The 25,925-nt window shown below is 36.6% G+C and overlaps 1 protein-coding gene across 2 annotated transcripts in view; it reads left to right on the forward strand.

The window, feature by feature from the left end:
• STIM2 (stromal interaction molecule 2) overlaps positions 1–25,925 on the forward strand; it is a 63,167-nt gene that overhangs the window by 28,528 nt on the left and 8,714 nt on the right. For both annotated transcript variants that reach the window (XM_052681992.1, XM_052681993.1), the window contains exons 2-9: positions 4,724–4,854; positions 13,253–13,367; positions 21,518–21,629; positions 22,301–22,416; positions 23,643–23,820; positions 24,735–24,912; positions 25,417–25,584; positions 25,768–25,868. In XM_052681992.1, the coding sequence (XP_052537952.1) occupies positions 4,724–4,854; positions 13,253–13,367; positions 21,518–21,629; positions 22,301–22,416; positions 23,643–23,820; positions 24,735–24,912; positions 25,417–25,584; positions 25,768–25,868 (1,099 nt within the window). The remainder of the gene's footprint in view (positions 1–4,723; positions 4,855–13,252; positions 13,368–21,517; positions 21,630–22,300; positions 22,417–23,642; positions 23,821–24,734; positions 24,913–25,416; positions 25,585–25,767; positions 25,869–25,925) is intronic.

Genomic DNA, 25,925 nt, shown 5'->3' on the forward strand with positions numbered 1-25,925 from the left:
TCTCCTTTCCCACTGTGCCCCTTCCCCTTTTCCTGCTGTCATTAGTATTATTGCATATTGCTTTTCAGAAAGCTCATTTAAGTAACATGAATGTTTTGATTAGAAGATAAATGCATTCTGTGCTCTTTTGTCAAAATTGTCTGTTGTTTTAACATTTAGTGGAAAGATATGCTGCAATGATGGAACTTTATTTTTTTTCTCTCATCATTTAAATAAATGTCACAAATAACATTGTCAAGTTAACTGTTATCCTGCTCAGCCTACTTGTCGCATGGAGGAGTTTAATTATTAAGAGTAGGAGTGATTTGGTTTGGGAGTTGTTAATTGAAAGAATAAATGAAACTCAATCTGAGGATCTCTTCAAGCATTTGAAGATTTTAATGACACATTATGTAAGGATTTAAGATAGAAGCTGAATGTTTGTTGCTTTTCTTGTAAGCAGCTGTTTTAAATGTGGTGATATTTGTGAAAACGGTTGCTTTGAAGACACCAATAACCTCGTGTATTGGTCAGATTTGTACCCGTCTTTAAAAATTGTTGCTGTTTTTTTTTTTTTCTCCTGAATTGAACAAAATGCAGTGTATTAAAGTACAGCGTAAAACTAAATCACAAAAAGAAATGTAAGCTGTAAAGAAATAGTAATCGTAGTGAGAGGAAGATGCGTTTGGTGGAGAGGTGGCAGAGAGTGTTGTGGCCACCTGCTTTGGCTCTGAAAAATGCAGTGAAATCCCACTTCTGTCATCATAGCTTATTGAAGTGCACTTATTTTGAGCTTGGAGTATGTGCTTAAGAAGCTGATGTTATAGTATAGTGCTTGCCTTTTGTGTGAGGCTTCCCTTTATCCCAGATGGCCTCTCAGTAATAAAGCTAGCAGAACAGGGTATATTCCTGAATGTACCAGAAAAAGCAGTCGTGGAAGCATTGTAGGCTTCTGTGGGACTGCTCTATGTTAGTGTAAGGAGAAAAAAAAAGGTTCTGTTCCTTCTAGGTGAGTGCTGAACAAACATGATGTGTTGTAACCAACTTGTCCAAATAATTCCCAACAACAAGCTCCTTTAGCAGACCAATTCAGAAATTTCTAGACATGCACCTGATTTCTTTTTACTCTTGAAATTATGAAGATTCATTGTTTCCCTTTACTCTTAAGGAGGTGCCTTGAGCTGTTGAGAAGCCTTTAGGGTGCTTTTGAGCCTAGTTCAAAATTGCAAGCATCTGACAAGAGTCCCTGTGACTTCATGGGCTCCATTACAGCTCTGATGCTCTGGAGTCCATGTGCAAAATGGGGGCAATAACTGCAGGGCTGCCTGCTTGTTGGTGTCTTCATCTTCATTCTGCAATTTGTTATGCTGCCAACAGTTTGGGGAAAAGTAAACGCAGGGTAGATGACAGGCTGCGTTGTGATCTTACACCCTTTTGCTTTGGAGCCATGTGTATTCCTAAAATAAATCTCATGGGCTTTGCTGACACGAACACTTGAAGATATGGGTGTAATTAATTTTACTTATTGGTCTGTGTTGACAATGTCACTCTGTAAGCTGAAGTCCTGTTACCATCAGGAAGTGGGATGGAAAAGCTGTGATGCTACAGCTCAGAACTTCAGCTAGAAGTTTCTCATGTAGCTCCTTTTAAAAGGGAGAGGGAGAACCAAGTGCTAATTTATTTCCCCTTATTTGTAAGGACAGCTTCCTATGAACTGGATAGGATCTCTCTGAACTCGTTCCTTCTCAGACTGCCTCCTGCAAGAGCAGTTAGCAACAGTGGCCTGATGAGGACTGCTGTTTCCTGCCCTGTCAGGGCTGGGAGGCAGCCTCTGACTTGCTCAAGGCAGGATTGAGGTTTACTCCAGAAGCTGCTAAGTTTGTTGAGCCATTAATTACATGCTTAATATTTCAGTGACAAATTCCCTCTTTACCATGAGCATAATGTCTGAAATTTCTACGCTTCTGACCTGTGTTGAAGGCATGTCCTCACAATGTGTGCCTCTTGTCTTCCTCACTTGAACATCATCTTTTGCTTTTATTTCACTGATTCCTGTTGATTTATTCTTTAATGAATAAATCAAATTTAAGTTACCGAGTATACTCACTGAATGAATGCTTGATACTGTCTTTGTACTCTTTCCTGTGAGAATGATTTTGAACTCAAGTATTTGTGACAGCATGTCAGCCTAGGACGTACATAGTAGTCCAGACCTAAAAATTAGGTTTGTCCTTTAAATGTAATAGAAGGTTTTGAATCTCAGAACCATTGTCTGGAGTGGATTCCAAGTGAGAAATGAATTACCAAATATTCTTTTCACTTGTTGCTGCTGGGCTTTTTATCTGCTTTGCCAATGAGGCAGAATGCTGTATTTTAGAACCTTTTTTTGGATTTGGTTAGGGTTCTGTAGGTATTCTTACAAATAGTTGTGGGTTTGTAAATTTATTTTTGTATTTTTGAGGTTGTTCTCTGCAGAGAGGGTTGACAACTTTTAGTCTGGTAATGTTGATTTTAACTAGATTGCATCAAAATTAACTTGGAGGTAAATCTGGATTCTATTTAGGATGGATTATTTTTTTTGTTGCACTTGATGTGTTCCTGTTGTATATTTCTCAGACCAAAAAGCAGCAACTGGAATTCTGCCTCTGAGAGAGATCAAGTGTTCCTGGGACCAGAGCATGGGATATTTGCTGCATAAGTAGCAGCCCGTTTACTTCTCTGAAGAGTTATAGCTTATTCAAGTGCCTTCATGTTTAAATAAGCGAAAAAGGTTTGGCTGGTTGTAAAGAAAAGTCCTTTGCTTGTGTGGGTTGGTTAAACAGTAGAACTAGCTTCTTGGAGGGGTGGCTGGTACCACATGCCCCTCAGTATTCAAGAGGCATTTGGGCAATGCCTTCACAAATGTGCTTTAACTTCTGGTTAGCACTAAACTGGTCAAGCAGTTGGTCTCAATTTTTTGATGGCCCCTTCCGACTAAACTGTATTTATAAGTACTCTGTTTAGGAAACTGATCAACCTCAGTCTGAGAAGGCTTGTGATCTGAAAAACCGGCCTTTCAACCGAAAAAATCAGAAATGCGTTTGAGTGAGTGCTTACAAACTGTTATTTATCTGATATTTTATACTATATAAGAATTAAGACTAAGTTCAAGTTAAACAAGTTAAAACTGTCTTTTAATGTAAAAAACCAAAATCTTGAAATGTCGCTTCTTTGAAGTTGCATTCCAAAGCTGAAAATCGTGATGGGTCTGGTTTAATATTTAGTTACTTGTCTTTTTTTTTTTTTCTACAGCTATTTCATGCGTCTCTGAGATTTCTTTTTATTTTGTAATAGTGCAGCTATGTTGATTTTTTTTTTTTTTTTTTTTTTTAGTTGAAATATGGACACAGATGGAACTGTCAATTTCTCTGTAATGAAACTTGTGTATAAAGTAAGAATGCTTTGGACTCATGTCTGTCTGTAGTAGGATTAGCCCTGCTAATGTGTCTGAGATCTCAGTTATGACTTATTTGCTGGCTTTGTACTTCAACTTTGTAGCTTTATGCAAGTAGAGTCTTCTGGGTGTTTCTTAATAGTTATTATTTTTAATGTATAACAGACAGAAAAGCAGAATCATGCCAATTTAATTGGTATGTTAAGGTTTTTTTTCTTATGTAAACCCTAGATCCTATCAATTTGTATATGTTTCATTCATGTTGCATATAAATGAACCTTTAATATCTTTTCTTGCAACATGAAAGCTTAGTCTTCTGGTAGGTAATAGAAGAAGCAAAAGATAATCATGCCTTCTCCAATTGTGTTGGTGTGGGTTAAGCAGAATGTGCCTAGCTGTAGTTAATTGGAGCTGTGCCTTTTAATAATGACAATATAGTGGGAAATTATGGTGAACTAAAAATCATTTCTTATTCTTCTGCATCTCCTATCATTTGGTTCTGAATGCATCAGAACTAGTTAAACTAGCTACTAACTAATGAAAAGGTCTGTGAAAGGTAAATCTTTAATGATGGGTTGATTGTTAAACATTGTAGAATTGAGCAGTGTTTGTCACGTCATGCCGAAGGTGAAGAACAGATACCTAATTTGACATAGCAAAGCCATCAGATGTGCACAAATCATAAGCCTTCTGTAATAATCATGGATGAGAAGATGCTATTTTTGGCCTGGAACCCTGCTCTGTGGTGACATTGCTGTTTTTGATCAGCATGTACAGGGTTATGAGATCAAATATTTTTGTCAGTTTTATTTTCTTTTTGGTGTGCTTTCTTCACTTGCAGTCTGTGTGTATTTTGCCTGTGTATACTACCTATAGTATTACTGCAGTTTAGCTATCATTCCTTTATTTGCTTATGAAGCTGCAATTGCAGGACATGACAACTTGCTCTCACCCTCCTCCACTTTGTTTTTGCCAGGCTTTCTGAAAGGAGATTGGAAATGAGACAGTGGCTTTCTTTGGTGCTGCAGCGATAGATCATGCAGAGTAGTTGACAGATAGAAGTAGAGATAGTTACAGGGTGGGGGATGGGATTGCAGGAGTCTATCCCAGCCTCTTCTGTGAGGCTAGTTAAAAAGAGGATGTTTTTCTTTTCATTTTTAGGTAAAAGTTTGCCATGTAATCTGAAGGCTGAGTGCAGTCAGATACATATGCACATACAAAAACTCACATTCTGTGTCTTGCTTGGGATCACCATGTTCTAGAGAGACAGTAACTAATATTTTCTGTTCTGATTTGTTTTTCCCCTTTTAGATTCCTGCAGTTCTCTCAGCCCACCGTGCTTTACTGAGGAGGACCGGTTCAGCCTGGAAGCCCTTCGCATGATCCATAAGCAAATGGATGATGACAAAGATGGTGGAATTGAAGTAGATGAAAGTGATGAGGTGAGAGGATAGAAAGCCCTCACTTGTGCATATCTGCAAGGTCTGTCCTTTTCTCCCTGTTTTACATAGCTGCTCTGATGTTCCAGAACTCGAGTAGTTGTTCCTTTTTTAAAACTTGGCTCTTTTTTATGGCCAAATATGGAAGTTAAATCTGGTTTCTGGAGGTGTCAAAAATGAAATATATTAGTCCATTGTTCTAGCCTAAAAGAAAAGTTTTTAAGGCTCACACATAAAGTGGATATTTTTGTGATTAGCGTTAAGAGGCAGACCTTAGTTTAGCTTACAGTTAGGGTAACTTAAGAGTTGATTTGAACTGCCAACTTTTATTTTAGTTTCTTTTTTTCTCAGGGTATTGCTGGGCTTTCCTGCTTATCTCAGATCTCTTTCAGACACTTCTTGCTTCAAAACAATACCTATTAAAGACACTCTAGAACAGTCTTTTGTTGTCATGCTTTATGTGTTTATGGGCAAGTAGTAAGAACCTTCTGCTGTAGGTTAATGGTCCTATTATAGCCTATAGACTAATGAAGATTTGTTATTTAGGCCTGCCTTAAGCATGGTTGCTTATGGTTGTGCTTGGCTGAGCTTGGTAGGCATTCTTCCGCTGACTCTGGAAGAGGTCTTGCTTTTGTACTTAACTTGACCATCTGGATCTGAGATTCACTGGGGAGGAATGAAGATAAATACATGTAGTTTCATTGTTCTTGCTTCTCCTGCTTTCTGGTAGGAGAAAGAAAGGGGAATGAAGATGTCCCCTAAAAATGAGAAGGTATTACCATGTGGTTTTAAGGTGAGTGAGAAAAGTCTAATTTTTCATCTCTTTATTTTGTAGCTCCATAGGGCAGATAGTTCTCACTGAATGACATAAGTTGTGAATTATGTCGATTCTCTTCTGTATGGTCATGAAAACTGACAGTGATGCTTGATAGGAGTTTTCTGTAGGAATGCTATACAGTGGGGAAAATGATCCCAAGTAAAATAACATACTTAAGGAAGTAACTTTGAGGAAAAAATTTCACCCTGTACTTTGAAGTATGCCATGGGGCAGCAGTTAAGCACTGACGTTCTGTAACATTAGAGCTAAATTGCTTATCATGATGTTCAGGATATGGACAATCCAGCATGTGAACTGAAATTCTGGTGGTTGTGAGATTTCTGAACGCCTTTTCAGGATGGTTGAAATATGTTGAAAAATGTTGAAATACTTATGCATTGGAAACTTTCTATTGGCTTTCTGTTAGTATTCAAAAAGCTTGCCCTTGTGTCCAGTGGACTTCGTCTTTATTTCCGAACTTAAGTTTCTCCCTGAGCAGTTCTTGAAGAGATGCTGTTATAAGTCGTATGCAAGATTACTAAAACTGTGTGTTCAAAATTCTCATTGTGCATAAACTAAATTAGCTGAAATGTAACCCTTTCTCTGCCACTTAATTTATTTTAAAGCATTGTGTTTAATAAAAAAATACATTAGAAGTATTAGAAGTGTTTAATAAAAAATACATTAGTTTTTTCTTATTTACTTTCCTGCAAATAGTGTGTATTTGCACAGATGTACTTTCTTCCAAGATAATAATTTTAGGTTTGCTAATAAGAATTGCATTTTAATTGTAAATACAATTAGTAATCTGTATGTTCCTGTAGTGCTTGTAACCACATCTCAATCTTCAAAAATTTGATAGTTTAAGAATATATTTACCTGGTTGCCTTATTACAGTATATACAATAGAATATATACAAAATGTGTCCTAATAGACACTGCTTCAGAAGCAGGTGTTTTCTGTAACCGTGAGAGTTGGCAATGCTGCTTGTTTTGATTAAAGATGAGAACAGATAATAAGCCACTTTACTGGAAATAAGTCTTGCTTAAATACAGGTACTATGAGTTAGTGGGTTAACAAGTTAGTGCATTTTCTACTGTTCTGTGCTGCATGGTTTTTGTTTACAACAAGACTCCTGGAAGAGCATTGTATTGATATTCACCATGTTTTTTATTTGGCAGGAAAAATACAACAAAGCACATTAAATTTTTGCTGAACTAACACAGTGTTATGATTACAAGTATATATTTACACAAAGGAAGGAAGTTCTTGTAAATAAGTTATTTTGAGAGAGGAAAGGTAACAAGAGGTAAAGCTGTTAAAGTATTTTAGCTATTTCAATTTGCTAATTCAGTTGAGAACTCCTAACAGTAACTCCAGGCATCTTTTTCTAAAGTTTCTCATGTCCCCCTTTTTTTTTTCCCCTGTAAAATAGCAGTCTCACATAAAACCATTCCATAAATTTCTCTTGAAAGTAAGAAAGCTTGTACTTTTCTAAGAAACTTTATTTCCTCAAAAACTGACTGTAACTGGGGGCCTTCTAGAAGCTGAAAAAAGCTTGTAGTTAACTTGGGTGTTCTTCATGTGGGGAACTTGATTTAAACTTCATCTAATTTTTATTCCATGGGATTTATTGGATGACCTCAGTAAACGTCTTACGCTTTTCAGTGACTAAGAAGGATAGAAGGAATCTAGTTAGTGTGGACTGGTTAGATTTTTTTCCCCTTTAGTCTTTCTGTTAGATATGTTAGACTACTCGGTATAAACTAAGATGTCTAAAGATAGAAAATCTAAAGGAAAAAAGAAAGCTTATTTGGATAATAGATTATGCTTTGCTGTCTATTTAGCCTATTGAGTAGGATGTCAGCATGAAATTCAAAGGTGCAGTAGAGAGTGGGGAAAAAGGAAGGGTGGAGAAAGAAGTCTATTTATTGTTAGGATAGGTGAATATGAATTTATCAATTCTGACGCCTAATAATATTTTACTATCTATGTACAAAAGGTTGCAGTTGTTTACCTTGGTTTAAATATGTAGGCTGTTGAAGGGTAACTAAAAGGGAGGACATTACTGATGGAGATTTTAGTCATCTGCTGTGGGAGGCTGTCTGCTTCAGGAAGCATCTGTTACACAATGCATATACTGCCTGTTTTAGAGGTGAGGCTCAAGCAGTAAGACAGACTTGCGTGCTTGTTAATTCTGGAGCTTTTTTTCTCTTTCCAAAGAAGCTCTACATGTAGATCCTTCATCGAGGAACTTCCTCAAGAAATATCACTGTAGGAAATTGATAAGTTGGTGTTTTTGAAATACTGATATCTCAACTGTGCGTACAATATAACACAAAAACCAATGGCGTGATTTACAGCTTTGGGTTTATTTGATTTAATATTTGTATTTTATTTAGAGCACACTTGCATAATAAGGAAAAAAGGAAAACTGTCTCCAGTACAGTGATTAAAACAGAAAAATAACATGTATGATCTGATCAGGAATAGTAAAACAGTGCTTTGGCTGTGATAAGTTTGACAAGTGAAGACTTTTCTTGAAGTAGAAGTGACCATTTCAGAATGCATGCATGCTCTGTACAGCTGTTATTTGAGGGCTTGAAGTCATATTTGCATCCAAGATATGAATAACCCAAGAGAGATGAAAGAAAGTGTCATGAGTATGTTTGAAAGATGATGAATTGGAGTAAAACAACAACAAAAAACCAAAAAAACCACAAACAAAAACCGAAATCCAAAACTGTCAAAAAATCCAGTAGGAAGTCAAAATGGAGGAGATGGAGCAGTCAAGTGTTAACAGCTCAATGGAAAAATCAGTAATTTCTAGCGTCTGGGTGAGTTGGGAAATGTATGCCTTCATGCACCCTGCCTTTGGTGCTCATGTGTGAGTAAAGCTCTTGTTGTAGAGGAGAATCAGATCATGCTGTTCACTTTTACTGAGTAATTAGTTTGCTAGTGATATGCTCCTGGTTGTATGGGCTTCCTTTCTTTTAGCAATTAGGATGATGCATGCACACATCACTCTCTGCTTTAGAAGGTTACTAAATTAAAATATTATGCATTAACATTACTATTTTAGAATCTGAAGAAATAAAATGTAACACAACTACTTCAACATGAAATTTTCCAAATTACTCCAGAGAGAGCTGTTAAGCTGTGTGAAGATGAGTTGGTATAAGAATTCTGTGGATATCTTTGTTCTTTAATTCCTTAAGTAATTGTGTGTTTCTATGGGGGGGGAGGGGGACAGACAAACAACAAGCCAGGTAATTTACTAGATTAAATGACAACTCTGTTCATTTCAATAATCTTTTTTGGTTAGGGGGTAAGGACTAAACATTTCAGGGAAATTGCAAGCATTGCATTGCATGGTTGGAAATCCTGAAGAACTAAGCATCAAGTAAGGTGGTGCTAACATTTTGAATATTTTGGGTATTAGGAGCATTAAAGCATGAGATAGAAGATGACTGTGTGTCATTAAACTCTTGATGTTTCTAAGTGAGCAGCCCCTTCTGTGTTCTTGAAGAAAACCTAATCTATATCAGTATCTCTGTTCTTTTTGGTTGTTAAATCTTAAAAATCTTGAGAGAAGTTGTAGTAAAGTATTTTTGGGGTAGTGGATAAGTACATCTGTATGTAGTCTTTTTTTAAAAAAAAAAAAGTGTCTGGTAGAGAGTGTGGATGGGCATTTGATGGACATACGGACATAATTTGCCAGCTAAGATGTTTTAGTTTTTAGAGGTAGCAAGGTAGAGAGCTATTAAAAGTGGTTCTGAGCCTGCTCTGAAGAAATCCATCCAAATGTTTTTAAACTTACAGACTTTGTGTAATGAAGTTGGAAGGCTTCATCTCCCTTTGTTTAGTGTCTTGGGACCTTGTTATGCTCCAGGATCTTACTGCAGGTGTTGTCATTTCAGCTGGGAGGAGTACAGCTATAACCTGAGCTGCTGTTCCTTGTTTGCATATGTACACACAGCAAGATAGAAAAGAAACTTTGAAGGATGTATTGCATTCTGATTTTTGTCATCATTTTTATAATCAGTGTCCCTACACTGGTATTCGTAATTAGGTAGTCAGTGCTTCAGAGTCAGACTGTTGGGCAAGGTGCTCTTTTGTAGGGATGTCTACTTAAGCAGCTCAGACTGCAAATGCTTCAGCTGCTTTGCATCTCCAGGATATCTTTTGAGTTCATTTTACTTCTCTGTGCAAAAACATTGTGTGAAGACCATGGATCTTGCACATGAGTATACCTTACATACTTACTAGCGTGACTGACAAAACTCTTCCTCCCAAAGCCATTGGCTTGCTCTTGAGGTTACTCTTTAGTTTTAGTTATCAACTAAATTTGTTGTAGATGTGCGAAGAGGTCTTGTTTACTTTGAATGTTGAATGTTACTTTGAACTGCCTTTTTTCCTTGTAGCTACTTAGAGCATGTCCATGCAGCAGTTCCTTCTCATGGCAGGCAAGTTAGGAGCCTGCTTTGCCCCCAGATGTAATGTCCGTGTCACTGTGCTGTCTGCACAGGGAGTCCTGTGGAACAACAGTGGGTGCTATCATGGGTACTGTTGCATAGAAACTTATTCAACAGTGTTTTGAATGAGATCTAGCTCATGCTGTGCCTCTATGGAGCTACTTAAGCTAATATGTGGCTGTCTGAACCTGTTTATGAACATTGCAGCCAGGCAGTCTTGCTACAAGGAAGTGTGCTTGCAGAAATTTTACCTTCCTTTGAAGAGACTGTGACGTTTACAGTAGAATAAGTGAAGTTTTCTTTTGAACTTCAATAATCTCTTTTGGTAGAAATTCTAGATTTAGGATTATAGATAATGCTAATATACAGTAGCTTCTGCCTTTGCAGCTATGGAAGCAATTTTGTTTCTCTACTAATGTGTCCAATAGGCTTTGATACGTTGCCTTATTTCACATCTTTAGAAGCTATTTCTACAGGGAGAAATGGTGAATGCTGTGTGCCACATTCTCTTTTAAGAACATGCTTGCCTGGTGCCGTGTATCTGATAGCAATAGATAATACACAGCAACAGGACTTCCCGAAAGCCTATCTAATGGTGGCTGCTTTTAGAAGTGGCTGTATCTGAAGGTAGGGTTGTAGTTCGATTTTTTTGAGTGTCCTTTGAAGAAATAAAAATGAAGGAAATAAGAAAACTGGGGGGAATTATATTGTATAATAAAGGAATAGTTGCTGGAGGGAGATACTAACACTGATATGTTACTAATTGCTCTTAAAGTGTGTCAGTTTGAGTCTATTTTAAGCTTCTGAAACTGGAAATCATAAACTTGAGTCTTACTCCAGAACAAGGAATAAACACAGCAGATGAATGCTTCCTTCTGTAGTTAGCGAGAGTGATTAACTTCAGCACTGTTTTGCAGAAGAATGCAATTGCTCATTTGATCCTCAACAGGCAAAGATATTTTGAAACTTCAGTACTCAAACTGCCTAGCATTTTTTTTTTTTCTTTTTTTTTTTCTTTTTTTGTGGTGTTACGCATGGCTTTAGGTTGTTAATGCTATTTACATGTCAGACCTGTATTGGATTTTGGTTTGTGTTTTTTCTTCAGAAGGATGAAAATTTTATGATGGTGATGGTTCTTGCTTCAGGCTAGTGTTTAGTGACAGGTTGGCTGTAATTTGAGTTAACTGTTGGAGTACCAAAGGTTTTCTGAAGAGGAATTTGGTGGCTCGCCTGACCTTGTAGCTGTTACAGGACTCCAGCTTCAGTTTGTTTCAGGGCAAATGTTTTCATTACACATAGAATCATAGAATCACAAGATTGGAAACTACCTATAAGATCACCTAGTCCAACTGTCTTCTCATTACCATTGCACCTTATTATGCTGCTGAATTCTGGGGTCTGGGATGTGAGTTTTTGTAGGAGTACAGGTATCTCCAGCCTTTGGGAATTGAAGGTTTGAATCTAGGTGTCTGCCTTTTTCTTTTTTTTGAATAAAAAAAAGCACTTTCTGCTTCAAGTACTTGCATTAACAAATGATTTTTTTTCTTGATGTATTTTTATGCAACTCATCTGTTTTCTTGGTTTCAAATTTATAGTCTTCTTAAAAGGCCTTTTTTTTTTTTTTTTTTTTTTTTTTTTTTGTGTAATTCTGCTGCCTAAGATAATCTTTGGCTGTTTTTTCTTCTCAGAGCTTATTCTTTTAACCTCTGTTTAGAGTTATTTTTCTAACCTGTTCTTTGTGTACTTAATGGCCAGGGCAACAGAAGAGAGATTAGCTGCTGTGATGAAAAATAGAAAAATCCACCCACCCTCTTCCCCCCTTTTTTTCCTCTTACCAGAATTGTTCTGTTTTTAGGGCTTTCTTCCATTTAAGATAACTCCTCCTGAACAATTTCTGTATTAGGCCTTTTTGAAATAATGGTGTTTTAAACAAAACAAAAAGCATATTTGACTTTCCTATCTCTTCATAATGCAGTGCATCCCTTCTCTGAAAAGTGGCATTGTCTGGTCTAGGTGTTCATGCTGTAACTTTGTCATTGTGACAGTCTTCTGTTAGAGGAGCCTGTGAAGGAAGATGTTACTGTTATTGTCACAGCTTCTGAAAGGGGTGAGGTAGGTGGGACTGAACAGGTGAACAGAATTCCGTGGAGAAATTCTCAGAAGTGCATAACCCGTCCTGAGGAGTTACTACATGCAGATTATTAAATGCAAGCTACGAGTTTGTGTGGATACTTCATTTAAAACAAAACAACTTAGGTTTTCCTTGAATATTTAATTGGTATTTTCCATTCTCCTTCTCTCCTAACTGAAAGCTTTGTGCTTTGAACTTGGATCTGTTTTCTGTATTTGTGAAGAAAGTTTGAAGTTAGGCTGTTTTCACCCAAAAGCTGGTGTAACTGTGTTTGCAGCTGAGCTGATTGTGAATAATCTGTTAACTCCTGCTCCCTCTGCTGGCTTTGTAGCCCAACAACATGGCATTTTGGTATATAGGCTTCCTGTTAATCACTGCAAATGAAACAGCTATGTGTAATTCTTCGATACTTGAAATGTTGCCACTGAGGCATCATTAGTAAGAATAAAATTGTCTCTAGGATGGTTTCGGTCTTTCAATTTTAAGTAGAACAAATTTTTGTTACTCAAAAGGCTGTAGTAATATTAGTACTCTCTTCTCATCCCTCAGGCAGTTTGCTTATTTAACTGCTACAGCAGGATTTGAGTATTACTCACTGTCCATAAAGGACTGATACGTTTTCAAATATTATATGGTCTTGCCTTCCAAAGGTGAAGAAGATTAAATCTATTCAGAAAGGAGAAGTATGCAGAGTGATTGACATGATACATACTTGTAAATGCTGTAAGGCTAAGATATACTAATAATGGTGTCAATATACTACCAACTGCAGCTTCAGTTTTTCTAGGACTTAATGATTGCAAATCAAGTCTGTAAAAATAGTAAACTTTCTGAATCTGACGTAGTTGACCTGCCTGAATTTTGTGCTGCTCACATAGGGAAGAGATGGTAAAGATTCTCTTCTGCCCAATTTACTTAGTTTTTGTTTAGAAATCAATATTACTTGGGAATTAAAGATGTTTTCCTGTTTTCTTTAGTTTCTAAGGGAAGATATGCAGTATAAGGATGCTTCTAATAAACATAGCCACCTGCATAGAGAAGACAAGCATATCACTATTGAGGATCTATGGAGACGATGGAAAACATCTGAAGGTAGGTAAAAAAGAATAACTAGAAATCATGGTGCTTATTGAAATAGACATAATTCAACCATTTTTTACCAAGTCACTTAGAGTAGTAAATGGATGACCTGTGCTTAAGCATCTTCAGGAATCTATAGTAGTACCCTATAGCACAGGGAGTAGATATTCATATAAATCCATCTGAAAACTCGCTCAGCCCATCTAGAGTTAATTTCCATGTGCTCTGTGGAATGTATTGTGAATAAATTAGGATAGCTTAAATTCACTGACACAAGGTTGTGATTTATGGAAGTACCTGTTGCAGGCATTGAATTCCAGATGAGCTTGTTTTTAATTTAGTAATTCCTGAAGGTTGCTATCATAGTGTTTTTAAACATTATGCACATCATAGTAAAGTAGAAATCCCAGTGTGTCTCTACTCTACGAATTCCTTTGGCTATGAAACCTAATTCTTAGAATAAAACATTTTGTAAAGTCTTTTAAAACTTGGAATACAGGACATTGAAATAATGGCCCAGCGTGCACCCCTTCAGTTTGGAGGAAATATCAATATCAAATATGAAATGGTAGCTGTTTTCTGTTCATTGCTGAATATGGTCTAGAATATAGTGATTAAAATGAAACTCTAGAGGGTGCAGATGTTAGAGCTCTTAAAAGCATAAAACCTTTTTTTAACCTTTTCAAAAGATACTGTGTTACTAATGAGCACTTTGGAGACCTGTAAAGTGCTATCAGTTGAACAAGAATAGAAATGGAAAAGAAAGTGTAGAAATGGAAAGATTAACATGCTTTTCATTCAGCTAACATGGGCACTTAAATGTGCATTTACCATTGGTTAACTGTTTGCTGTAATAAATGTATTTTAACCAGTGTTTCTTTTATCTAATCTTTTCAAGTATTCTGCAAGTTCTCCTTCACAAAAGATCTTGTGCAAAGAAAATACTACAGCTGCATTATTGGAAAAAATCATCTCCCTAAAATTGTCCCTAGAATTATTATATGTAATTCTGGCTATAATAATACTCAGTAAACAGGTAGTTCTGGTATAATTTGTTCCAGGTCTCTTGAACGTAGCAAACAGTGTAAGACAAGTTTTTGAGGGTACTGTCAGATCTCACTGTCTTTACAGTGATTTTGTTCTGCATCTCCTTATAGATACAGTTTGAGCACTGAAGAAGCCCCCTCTAGAGTGAAACTCCCAAGCGGTACTAATGGTGTGGTATAAATGATGCTTTAGGAAAAGTGAGATTTAAGCTAAAGATATTAAAGCTTTATGTTGCTAATTGAAATACAGCTGATAGAGATGCTTTTTTATTTTCTTTATTTTCTCTTTTAATTTTTCCTCGTAAGATGAAAAGCTGTTTAGATGTTTTTAAATCTTCACTTAAATTGCTGTAATTCAGAGATTCCAAACTCCTGTTTCTGTGATTACCAACCTTTTCACTGCTTTCAGAACTTAGAATCAAACCTAAACAGTTTTGAATTGTTGTTTCTGAATTTCTTCTATAAACATGCTTGATTTTGGTGATCGGTGGAAAGTGTGAATCCTCTCAAATCTGTTTTCATTTAACTTGGGAAACATGGAAGATATTACTTTTCCTTCCTAGACGTTTTAGGAATTCTGATATAATTGCTAGTTTGTAGTGCCAGTTTAATGCAACTTAACAGCATTAAGCAAGATTGTGGAAAGTAGTGTAAGTGGTTGTATCAGTACATGGAGACTTTGCTCAGTAGAATGTTAAGGTATTGGTATGACAGTTACAAGCTTTAGATAGTGCCCTTAGCACCTCTGCTTATTCAGAAACTAAGAAGTAATATGTCTACATGACGTTTATACTGAATAAAATTGCCCTTTCCTTCCAATAAATATTACTTTGTGTGGATGTTTGTCTTCAGTATTTATCAGATAGCTTACTGTTGCTTTTTAAGATGCAAGATGGACAAAGTTTGAAGCAAGAAAAACATCAGAATATTGCTATTTAATTACTTTTGGCTTTATGTCCCTACCTGGCTCAGTATGTAAGACACAGTCTCCACTGGTGCAAGTTCAAGAAACTGTGGAATTGCTGTTTTTTGCCATCATAAGAGGAACCATGTCATAGCTTAAATCAGCATCTGGGCTGTTGTTGCTCCGTTGCCAGTTAGTTTTGGTGAGTCCTTAGTACAAATCAGCATCACTTAGTTTAGTTGATACTGATCGTTTAAATTTTTTAATCTCAAGCTTCTGGAGACACAGTTCTTTTCAGAGGAGTGACTAAGAACTAGCATAGCTTGTTTTCAGCATAGAAAACATTGGTTTCTTAAAAGGCTTGTGATTTCTATTAGTGCTGATCTTTATGCTTATATCCATTTTTATTTTGGTTCATATCTCCATCTTACGGCATTTGGCTGTTTTTTTTTGACTCATCATCATTTGCACATGTGCTGAGTACTTCATCTTCTCAAGTATCAGGCTTAGTTATTACTGAGTTAGAGGTGAAGAATCAGTGTGTTTTTTTTCACAAGGGTCATTAAGAGGCAGTAGCTGTGCAGCAGAGGTGATGAAGATGAACTTGCTCTGTAGTTTCTGCTCAGTCATGTTTTGTAGGTTTTTTTTGTCTCTAATGGACCAAGATTAGGTAAATTTGGCTACTATCATAAGAGGTATTTAGGCATGCAGCCTCAGTAGTAAGGGAATCTGTAAAAATAGGGCAGGAGCTTTCAGCTGGGTATCCTTTCTCTGATGTGTCCTGGGGAATGGACAGGGTGCTAATACTCTTGGCACTGTAGCATTGCTCCATGGGGCTTGATTTTTTTTTTTTTTTCTGTAGTAAAATAGATCTATTCTGGTCAAACCTGGAGTTAATGAGTAGCTTGCTTTTGTCAGATTAATTGTAAATTCTATAAAAATTCTATAAAAATTCTATAAAAAGCTACTTTTACAAACTCTTTTTTTTGCCATTATGGTTTATTTGATGTTTACTCTGTATTGAGTGCATCGTGTCGACTGTTCTATAAAAAAACAAAAGCTTCTTTCCTGTCCTGTATGTTTTTCTTTCGAGCTCTTCTGTGTTAAAAGAAGATAACCTGAACTACCTTCTTTATTAGAGGAAAAGATTTTTTTTAAAGGCTTTATTTATATATGATCACCTGTTTAAATCTGAGGTAATATTTCACAAGTGTTGTTGCAGCAGCTGGGACTAAACTGCATGCCATGAAGATGTTATGGTTGCCTTGCACTTTCTAATTCGTTTACTGTCTCAGGTTTTAAATACTGGAGGCTGGAAGCACGTGTGCACCCAGCTAAGGGCCGGGTTATGTAAGGCTGCATGCCATTTGGGGTGGGAGGGTGCAGTACTGCAGACAGGCATTCTGCACGAGGGGGAATTAGACTTGTGCTTTTAGTGCTACACTGTTGGAAAGATAGGGTCACCATTTACTTATTTTAAATTTAATTTAAAAATTGTAAGAACTGGTTGCGCAGTATTTCACATAATGCAGCTGCTGAAGGTCTTGCTACAGTGAAATCCTTGGAGTCCTTCCTCATGCTTGATATGGAATCACTTTGTTATTTTTGTCTGTGTTGTGATTTTGCCTGATTAGTCTGTTTTCAGCATTCAGAATATGAATGCCATTCACTAATCGCTGTAAAGTATTGCTGTTGTATGTATTCTGGTCTGTCTTGGAGGCCCATAAGAGTTCTGGGTCTGATACTGTAATATTTTACTTTACAGCTGCCTCTCCATAGAACTGTGCTTTGTAATAACTTTAACATGAATAAAAGCATATCTATTGCCTGTTCTCCTAGTGAGCAATGAATATGGGTTAGCAAGGAACAGCTTTATACAGGGTCATCTTGCTCCTTTTACTTTCAAGTGTGTTTTTACAGCTGTTTTTTAAAAAGAAACACTGAAATTGGTATCCAAAATAAGCAAATAACAGCTGAAGCAAGTCTAGAGAGTAGGTGCTGCATTGGGGTGTAAACACTGTGGCTTTTACACCTGCCTGCCCAAGGCATGTTGCTGACATGCTGTCTCTCAAGATAGCTACTTGTAGAAATAGGTATGACACGAAAGGCTACTATGATTACTCTTTAATGCCATATGCCTTTAACTTTGAGTCGTTCAATTGCTACTCCTCCATTTGCTATCTACTGTATTCTTTCTGGGTGATGAAAATAAGTAAAAGTCACTTCCTCAGCACACTTGGAGCTGTCACATTCTAATTGGCAGTGCTGATGGAGTTGAACTGCAGCTGCCTGCTTGACTTTGAGTACACTCATGTCATCAGTTCTTCTGTATCGTGTTTCAGCAGGCTGTTGCTTCTGCTGAATGAAGGCCAGCTTACTTCTCACTACTGTATGCTGTTGAGGGATAAATTTATATGCTGGTTTTAAGGTCTTATTGGAGACAGGTCAGGCGATCCTTCTGACTTCTATATGCTACATCGAAAACGTGAATAAAAAGAAAGCTTGAATGTTTTGGCTGTTGTAAATGAATTTCCCAGGGCTTTGCTGTGGTGCTTCAGGAAAGGGAAGTAGAGGCCTCACATGCAGACCTAGCATTAGAATGTCACTTGTGCAGAAATAGATTGCAAGCAGGCATGCAACAATTTCAACTTAGAAGTAGTTTTGTGGAGGATAACGCTTTGGGTTGAACACTTGTTGTGCAGCATCATTTGGAATCTGGAGTAAATTGCCTAGAGTGAAGGTTAACTTTGTAAAATAAGTTAAATTGCAATTTGTTTTTGTATTATGCTCTCTGCATTAATACTCTCAAACATTACAGGTACCTAAAGGAATTTCTTCCTAAGTTGAAGGAAGCTTCCATGGTGATAAAAGGAAGTTTTGAGGACATTCCTATAATAGAATGCTTGTTTCTGGTTTCCCAGGATAGTCTATTGGTCTGCCCTCACCCCCTATTCTGCCATCTAGTTGAAAGCTGTTTTCTGTTGGTTTTAAATAAAACACAGAGATTAAAAGCAACTAACTATTGCATAGAAAGTAAAAGGTAAAAATCTGACAATTTCTACAAAGAAACTGTGTATTTTGGAAGCAGTTTTTAAATGTGGAAACTGAGCTTCATATGGGATACAAGTGTACTTCGTTTAGAGCCTATATGATATCTCAGCCTGCCCTGTAGTTTGGGTGTGATGGTAGTACCTTCTTGTGTTACTTAAGGCAGCTAGCTTGCTCTTTGTGATGTTAAGGAGAGAGAATATGTGATCGAAGTTTTGTTACTTTTCATTTATCCTAATGTTTTCCTGTTTATTCAGTTTTTAGAAGTGTATAATTTCTTTCCTGTGTACTGAAAATATTGTCCTCTATCAGATTTGGACTTGTATTTTTTCTGCACCATTTGTTTCTGAAAGCATCTTATTTTTATGCTACTAATTATTTGCAGAGGAACTTTGAACCCTGCTAACACCTCCCCTAACATGAATGAGTTAGGTTTCAAGTGTCTTTTCTCAAGGTTAAGCTTGATGTGTAAAATTTCCTAATTTCATTGTTCAACCCATGGATTGTTGTCACTTTATCCTTTCCAGGTTATTACAATCTTCTCTTCCCTGCTGTAGGGCTAGAAACACCACACAGTTCTTCAGATTTGGTAGCAATGTGTCTGTGTGCCTTTTTTTCCAGCTGCAGATTACTTTCACTCATTAGTTAATTGCACATCCTCTTTTACAGCTGTACTTGTTTGCCACTGGATCAGTTAATCAGATAATTACTACTTACTTGCTTCTGAGCAAGTGGATATGCTTGACAGATCCTGTAGGGAATTAGGAGCTTGTTCTGCAGTTAAATTTTTAGCTATGGATAACATGTTGAGAGAGGGGGAACATAACCAGTTTAGGATGAAAGATCAAGCAAAACAGCTTTTCATATAAGATGTGAGGGAAAGATGGCAGTGTTTTTCCTTAGCTATACTGGTCTATACTTGGATGCAAGAATTTGTTTATAAAAATGGAAGGACTGTGAGGTTTAGGACTTAGCCAGACCGCGTGCATGATATTGTATTTTACTTTGCTTTAGATGCCATTCTTATTGACATCTGGATCAGCCCCTCCCCAGAATCTTTGTTGTCTTATTCTTTTTAATCTCTTAATTAAGAGACTGGCCCTTGGAACTACTCTAACATTTTTCTTGTACTTTCGGAAAGCTGTTGACTCCTGGAAAAGACTTTTCTCACATCTCTGTTTTTTATTGGGGGAAAATAATCTTAATGAAAAGGACTGTTTATTGGAATCAGGAAAAATAAATTGTATGTATGACTTTAGTTGCTTGTCTAAATTGCAAGACTCAGGCTTAATTATCTTCTCTTTAACATTGAGTAGTGGTTATATACAAATAAATTAAAGAAACAAACCAACACAAAGCCAGGTATTTCCTGAATCTGAGGATTCTAGCCTATCTAGTGATAAAATGAAGTGAAATAAGATTCTGATAGACCTAGACAAGCATGAAACTTGGAAGTTTTCACTGTGTGATTTGTAGTTTTCTAATCAGACAGCTAATTTGCCATGGGTTTCTGTAGAACTGAAACAGGCATTCTGACTACTCTTCATTCTGATTCAGTATGTTGGTGTCGAAGGTCAAAAGAGGAAATATTTATTAAAAGGAGAAATGTTTGTTACTTATGCCTTTGTTTTAACAAACAAAGCTGAATTTCTTGTGGACAGATTCAGAATATGGAATGCTAGAATAAGAGTTGACTCCATGTTCTGATTAATATTAAAGTTGAGAGAGGTCATTTAAGTAGGCACACCTGTGTATAACTGTTAATAGCAGTCTCTTCTGTTTTTGTAAATGGGAAAGTATATGAGAAGATCACAGTAAGTACAAGTTTTCATTTTAGTTCAGAACAGGTAGACCTTGCTGCTCTATGGATTTTCTGTACTTACGGAGGTATCTGGTGCAGTGATGGGTTATGAATGACTTATTTCCCCATTATAACTTACCAGATTGTTTTGGGAACTTTCTTCAGTGTTCTGTGGAGAAGGCTATCTTTTTGTCTTTGCAGTAGAGCAAAAGTAACTTAGTCTATTATGAACAACTTCAGTAATTGTATTTCTTCCGTAAAATGTATAATATCACTGAAGTTTTATTAAAAACGAGAACCAATTTCAGTTTGATTTTAACAATATGATTGCAAAATACTTTCAGGAGAAGAGAAACTTGTTAATTTTTCCATTTGCAAACTCAGTGAACTGTTGCTTCCAGAACTGCGTGTTCTGTACTGTCAATAACGAGGTGTCTAGTGTGTAGTAGCTATTTTAGATGACTTTTGCCGTCTAATCCAAACAGTGCAGTTGTTTTGAGTTGGTTTGTGAGTGTAGTACTTCTGGGGTGCAGTTAAGGACAATCTGGGATGATCTTGACTAACCTTTCAAGATGCTTAGAACAACTTGTGAACCTGATGGTTTCCCACTAAAGGAACAGTTAAGAACCTTTGCAATACAAAAACAATCTGTAAATAGAGTTGAACTATCTTTTACCAAAGTTTAGAGTATTATGACAAAATGGAGTCTGAAGATCAACACCTGGAAAAAAGGTCTGGTGCAAAAGCAAGGGAAGAAATGGGGTATGAAACTATGAAATTGCTTTTTGAATTTATTGGTGTGAAGCTCTAGGTTGGGGCAGCTGGACTGTGATGGCCAGTAATGTTTGGAGGTTATAAATCTATGGATAGCATTTCTAATATTTCTTTATTTACTTTAGAGCATTTATAGCTGTGACAGGTTATATAGACTCCTGCCATTATATACTTGAGATTTTTGAATCAATTTAAGCATTTCTCTTAGAGGGAATACCATTGCACATAATACAGAAGTCCTGGACTTTTGAAGGAGTTCATGTATTCTGCTGTTAAGTATCCACTATCTTTCAATATTCTCTTTCACTCTTCCCATCTTTCTCACTTCTTTGCTCCCCTTTTGTGGTTAGTTTGCACAAGCTTCTATGAAGATGAGAGCGGGTTCCTGGGAGGGGTTTTGATATGGTATGTTAAATTATTGCTACAGCACCTGCTGTGACACTGGTTAATGTGAATACTGATTTGTTTGCAGTTCTTTTTGGCTAAACTCTCATGCTCACTGTAACTTGATTTTTTTTTTTCTGCTGCTTGTCCGCAATGCCTTATTATTGCTTTTTTTGCTAAAATTAATCAACCTTTTTTCTCTCAGTTCATAACTGGACTCAAGAGGACACTCTTCAATGGCTGTCAGAATTTGTTGAACTGCCCCAGTATGAAAAGAATTTTAGGGAGAGCAATGTCAATGGAACAACACTTCCCAGGTCAGTACTTCTTGTGAATTAGTTTCAAATGATTCACTGTAGGCTGCTGATTAGCTATTATGTGGGAACAACTGCATGAACCTGAAGACTAACTAGGATGTGGTCAAATATAAGAAAAGAGAATTGCCGTGGTATTTCTAAAGGCTGACTGATTTTTTTATTATTTTTTTTTTTTCTGCTGAAGTAATTCTAGCTATAGTTTCCTTCCTGTTGCTCCTTTATCTTAGTTTTATCTCTTTTTCTGTTGAAGCTTTTATCAATGACTACATAATTATCTGTACGTTAGCTCACTTTCTTTTGGTCAACTTTGAATGTATTGCATGGGTAAATATCAGAACTATATGTGGAAACCATTTTCTTGAGCATATTTACTACATTTGAGTATTGTGTATATTTTGAATTGCCAGAAGTTTCTAGACAAATCATTGCTTTTAATTACACCAGATGGATTCATTTTATGAATATTCCATAAAGGGTGACACTATGATTTGATTGTTCTTCCCTAGCCACGTTGTTTTTCACAACAAGATTATCATATTGTATCTCTTAATCTGATTGCATGACCTTAATCCATATAACAAAAATTCTGTACAGTGTGGGTGCGTTTTCTTTGAGAAATGATTTGAGTACAGCTTGTGGAAGTATGTAATGTGTTGTTTTGTCATTAACAGGATAGCAGTAAATGAACATGCTTTCATGATCTCTCACCTGAAAATAATTGACCGGAGCCATAGACAGAAACTTCAACTTAAAGCCTTGGATGTTGTTTTATTTGGACCTCTTACACGTTAGTGATTTTTTTACCTTGGCTTTTTCTTGTATAAATTAAACAGCGGGAATGTCCAATGACTTTTGATTCTGTAGGTAGAATAGCTTACTTTTATTGTGGGTATACTGATTGCTTGACATGCAGTATAAAACTGGTCAGTTGATTAAAATATTGTCAGAATGATGGATTAAAGGCCCACATACGTGTTAAAGACTACATAGAAATTGTAGTATCTACTCTAGACTGCAAGTTGGCTTTTGTGATGTCTTCTAAATATTTTTGGCTGTGCTTTCTAGACTCCTAGCTAATGTTAGGTTTACCTCCAGTGCAAGCTGGGATGCTGAGATTAGTGGGCATCATTCTTTAACCTCAAAAAGAAAAAAAGTGGGAGATGGTGATTGTTCATATCTGATGCTAGTGTCTTTTGTGCAGACTTAAGTTGAAGTGCACTTGAATGTAATACTGCAGTTCTACATTTAACTCATTTTGGCTCATGCAGACTTTGTCTTCATCAGTGGTCTACATGCTTGCTTGTACAGTTATAGTCAGTTCTGTTTCTATGCATAAGAGGTGTCCCTTAATTAGTTAGCACTTAGAGCTTGGTAATCAGTTAGGAGACTACTGAATCACAGATTGGGTCTGAGCTCACCTGGCAGATCTGAGCTGGGGATTTGCAGGGAGAAAAACACTTGAATTATGCCTTTAATGCTTACTGCTCTGTTGTAGCAGTCTTGAAACACTTAGTTTTGCACTTGGGTTGCTTAGCTGTGAGAATACTGCAAAAGTGTTTTTTTCTGTTCTCTAAAGCAGTTAAGTTGCTCATGAAGCTACTTACCCCTAAAATGAATGCAGTTATTTTATGGGGCTTTACTTCAACTAATAAACTGTGACACATTTGCTTCTGTACCTGCAGTAATGTTAAAAGTGGCATATCTAAAGGGATTATTGATATCAAAATACTTAACACTTACATAGAATCATAAAATCACAAGTTGGAAATGACCTGTAAGACCATCTAGTCCAACCATCTTCTCATTACATTGCTACCACAAATTAAACTATATCTCATAGCTCCTCATGCAGACACCCCTTGAACACTGCCAGGGATGGCAACTACAGCCTATACTGTGCAGGAAGGAAAAAACACCACAGCAATTTATACACACAGAAAAAAACCCCACTAACTCATTAGTGTGACTTCTGTATATGTGAAGTAATTAATGATCATATTATTCTCTATACAGGTCCCCCTCACAACTGGATGAAGGATTTTGTATTAACGGTTTCTATAGTTATTGGTTTTGGAGGCTGCTGGTTTGCATATACACAGAACAGAACCTCGAAAGAACACATCACAAAAATGATGAAGGACTTGGAAAGTTTGCAGACAGCAGAACAAAGTCTTCTTGACTTGCAGGAAAGGTATAAAAACAAAAAAAGAATTAATGTTGCCCTTGACTACCTTTTGAGGTGAAGTATAGATACAGATCATTTATACTAGTTAAAAAATAATAATAAAATTTAAGCTTCCTTTGCTTTTTTTTTTTTTTTTTTTTTATAAATAGAAACTAATCTCAGTGCTGATGGGGATTTGGGTAGATACTGCTCCTGGGTACTTGGAATTGTGATAGAAAGTGAAGATGTGAGTAGAGAATAGTGGTTCAGTCTTTATCTACTAGTTTAGAAGTAGGTATTGTTATTTTCAAATAATTAGTTAACTTTGTAGTCTATATTTTCTGATATATGTTGAAGTGAGAACACAAATGTATGTTTCATCTACTTTTAGCTTTTAAGATTGAATCAAACTCTGACTGATTATATTGCTTATTTAATGTTATGAAAGTTGTTAGGTTTCTTTTGGTATGTTTGTAACTCAATTTTCTATGGAAACTGATACTTTGATCTTATTACCTTTAGTGAAGGCTCAGCGAGCAATTGGTGTGTTTTGTCTGACACTCTGAACATCTCATTGTGATGCCACAGATTCATGTGGCTTGTTCAGTTTTTATTGTCACAGAATGGCTGAGGTGGGAAGGGATCCCTGGAGGCTGTTCAGTCCAACTCAGAGCAGGTTGCCCAGGACCACATCGAGGTGGCTTTTTGAAGATCTCTGAGGAGGGATACTCCGCAGCCTTTCTGGGCATCTTGTGCCAATGCTTGCTCACCTGCACAGCACAAGCGTTCTTCCTGGTGTCCAGAGAGAGTCTTCTGTTTCAATTTGTATCCATTCAATTTGTATTGTTGTGATGTTGAACACTTTTTCTTCTCTGGAGGATGGTAACTTCTAACAAACATGCTGTGTGTTTTTTCATTTTTTTTTCTGTTCAACTGTGAAGGCTTGAGAAAGCACAGGAAGAGAATAGAAATGTAGCTGTGGAAAAACAAAATCTGGAGCGCAAAATGATGGATGAGATCAATGATGCCAAACGTGAAGCTCATCGCCTAAGGGAGTTGAGGGAAGGAGCTGAATGTGAGCTCAGCAGGCTCAAATATGCAGAGGAGGAGCTGGTGCAGGTATCTGCAAACTGTATTTTAATGCTGACTTAAATTTGGTTCTTGCTTTATTAGAACTTTGGAATTGTTTAAAACAGTCTTTCTCCAATACTAGATTTGAATGGAGAAGTCTAAAAGTACTTAAAGCAAAAGTCTGTCAGTTGTCATTATAGTTTCAGTTGTGTTTTTTGTGTACAACTTTATGGTCTTAAGAGCATATGTAACTAGATTCATGGAGCAGGATTACAGAAGTTTTACTGGGAACTAGGGGCTTCGTCTTGTTCTTCTTAGTAGTAGCAGGTCAAATGCATGTTGTGGACTAGTGTAGGAGGAGGTATAATAACATTCAGAGCAGCCCTTGTATAGTTTCAGAAATGTTTGCTGTGCTTCCTGAGAGGGAGTGACACTTGCAAAAGATTTGTAAAGCCTGAGTGTTGCTGTGGGATAAAAAGATGTTTGTATTTCACATTCTTTTACTGTCAGTTCTAATGATAATCTTGGTGATGCTTTCTTTTTGATTGTCAGGTGCGCATGGCTCTAAAAAAGGCTGAGAAGGAATTTGAGTTGAGAAGTAATTGGTCTGTTCCTGAAGCATTGCAGAAGTGGCTTCAGTTAACGCATGAAGTTGAAGTACAATATTACAATATCAAAAGACAGCATGCTGAAATGCAATTAGCAATCGCCAAAGATGAGGTAATGACTTCACTGTTTTGTAAAGACCAATATTTTGCTAAATAAATTTAACGTTAAATACAAAGTTCTCAGGTAAGTGTGTGGGTATCTTTTCTGCTTTGAGCTGATTTATACTATTCATCCATTTTGCATGTATATTGCTGTACACATTATGTATTTAATTTGTGCATTTCTGCTTTTTAGGCAGAAAAGATAAAAAAGAAGAGAAGCACTGTGTTTGGAACACTACATGTTGCACACAGCTCTTCACTGGATGAGGTGGACCATAAAATCCTTGAAGCCAAGTAAGTCTAATACCAGAATGTGTTTTTTTTGGTTTTTTTTTGTTTTTTTTCTTGGAG

The sequence above is a fragment of the Tympanuchus pallidicinctus genome, unplaced genomic scaffold (assembly GCF_026119805.1).
Source record: "Tympanuchus pallidicinctus isolate F22 unplaced genomic scaffold, pur_lepc_1.0 scaffold2, whole genome shotgun sequence".
NCBI classification, from domain to species: domain Eukaryota; kingdom Metazoa; phylum Chordata; class Aves; order Galliformes; family Phasianidae; genus Tympanuchus; species Tympanuchus pallidicinctus.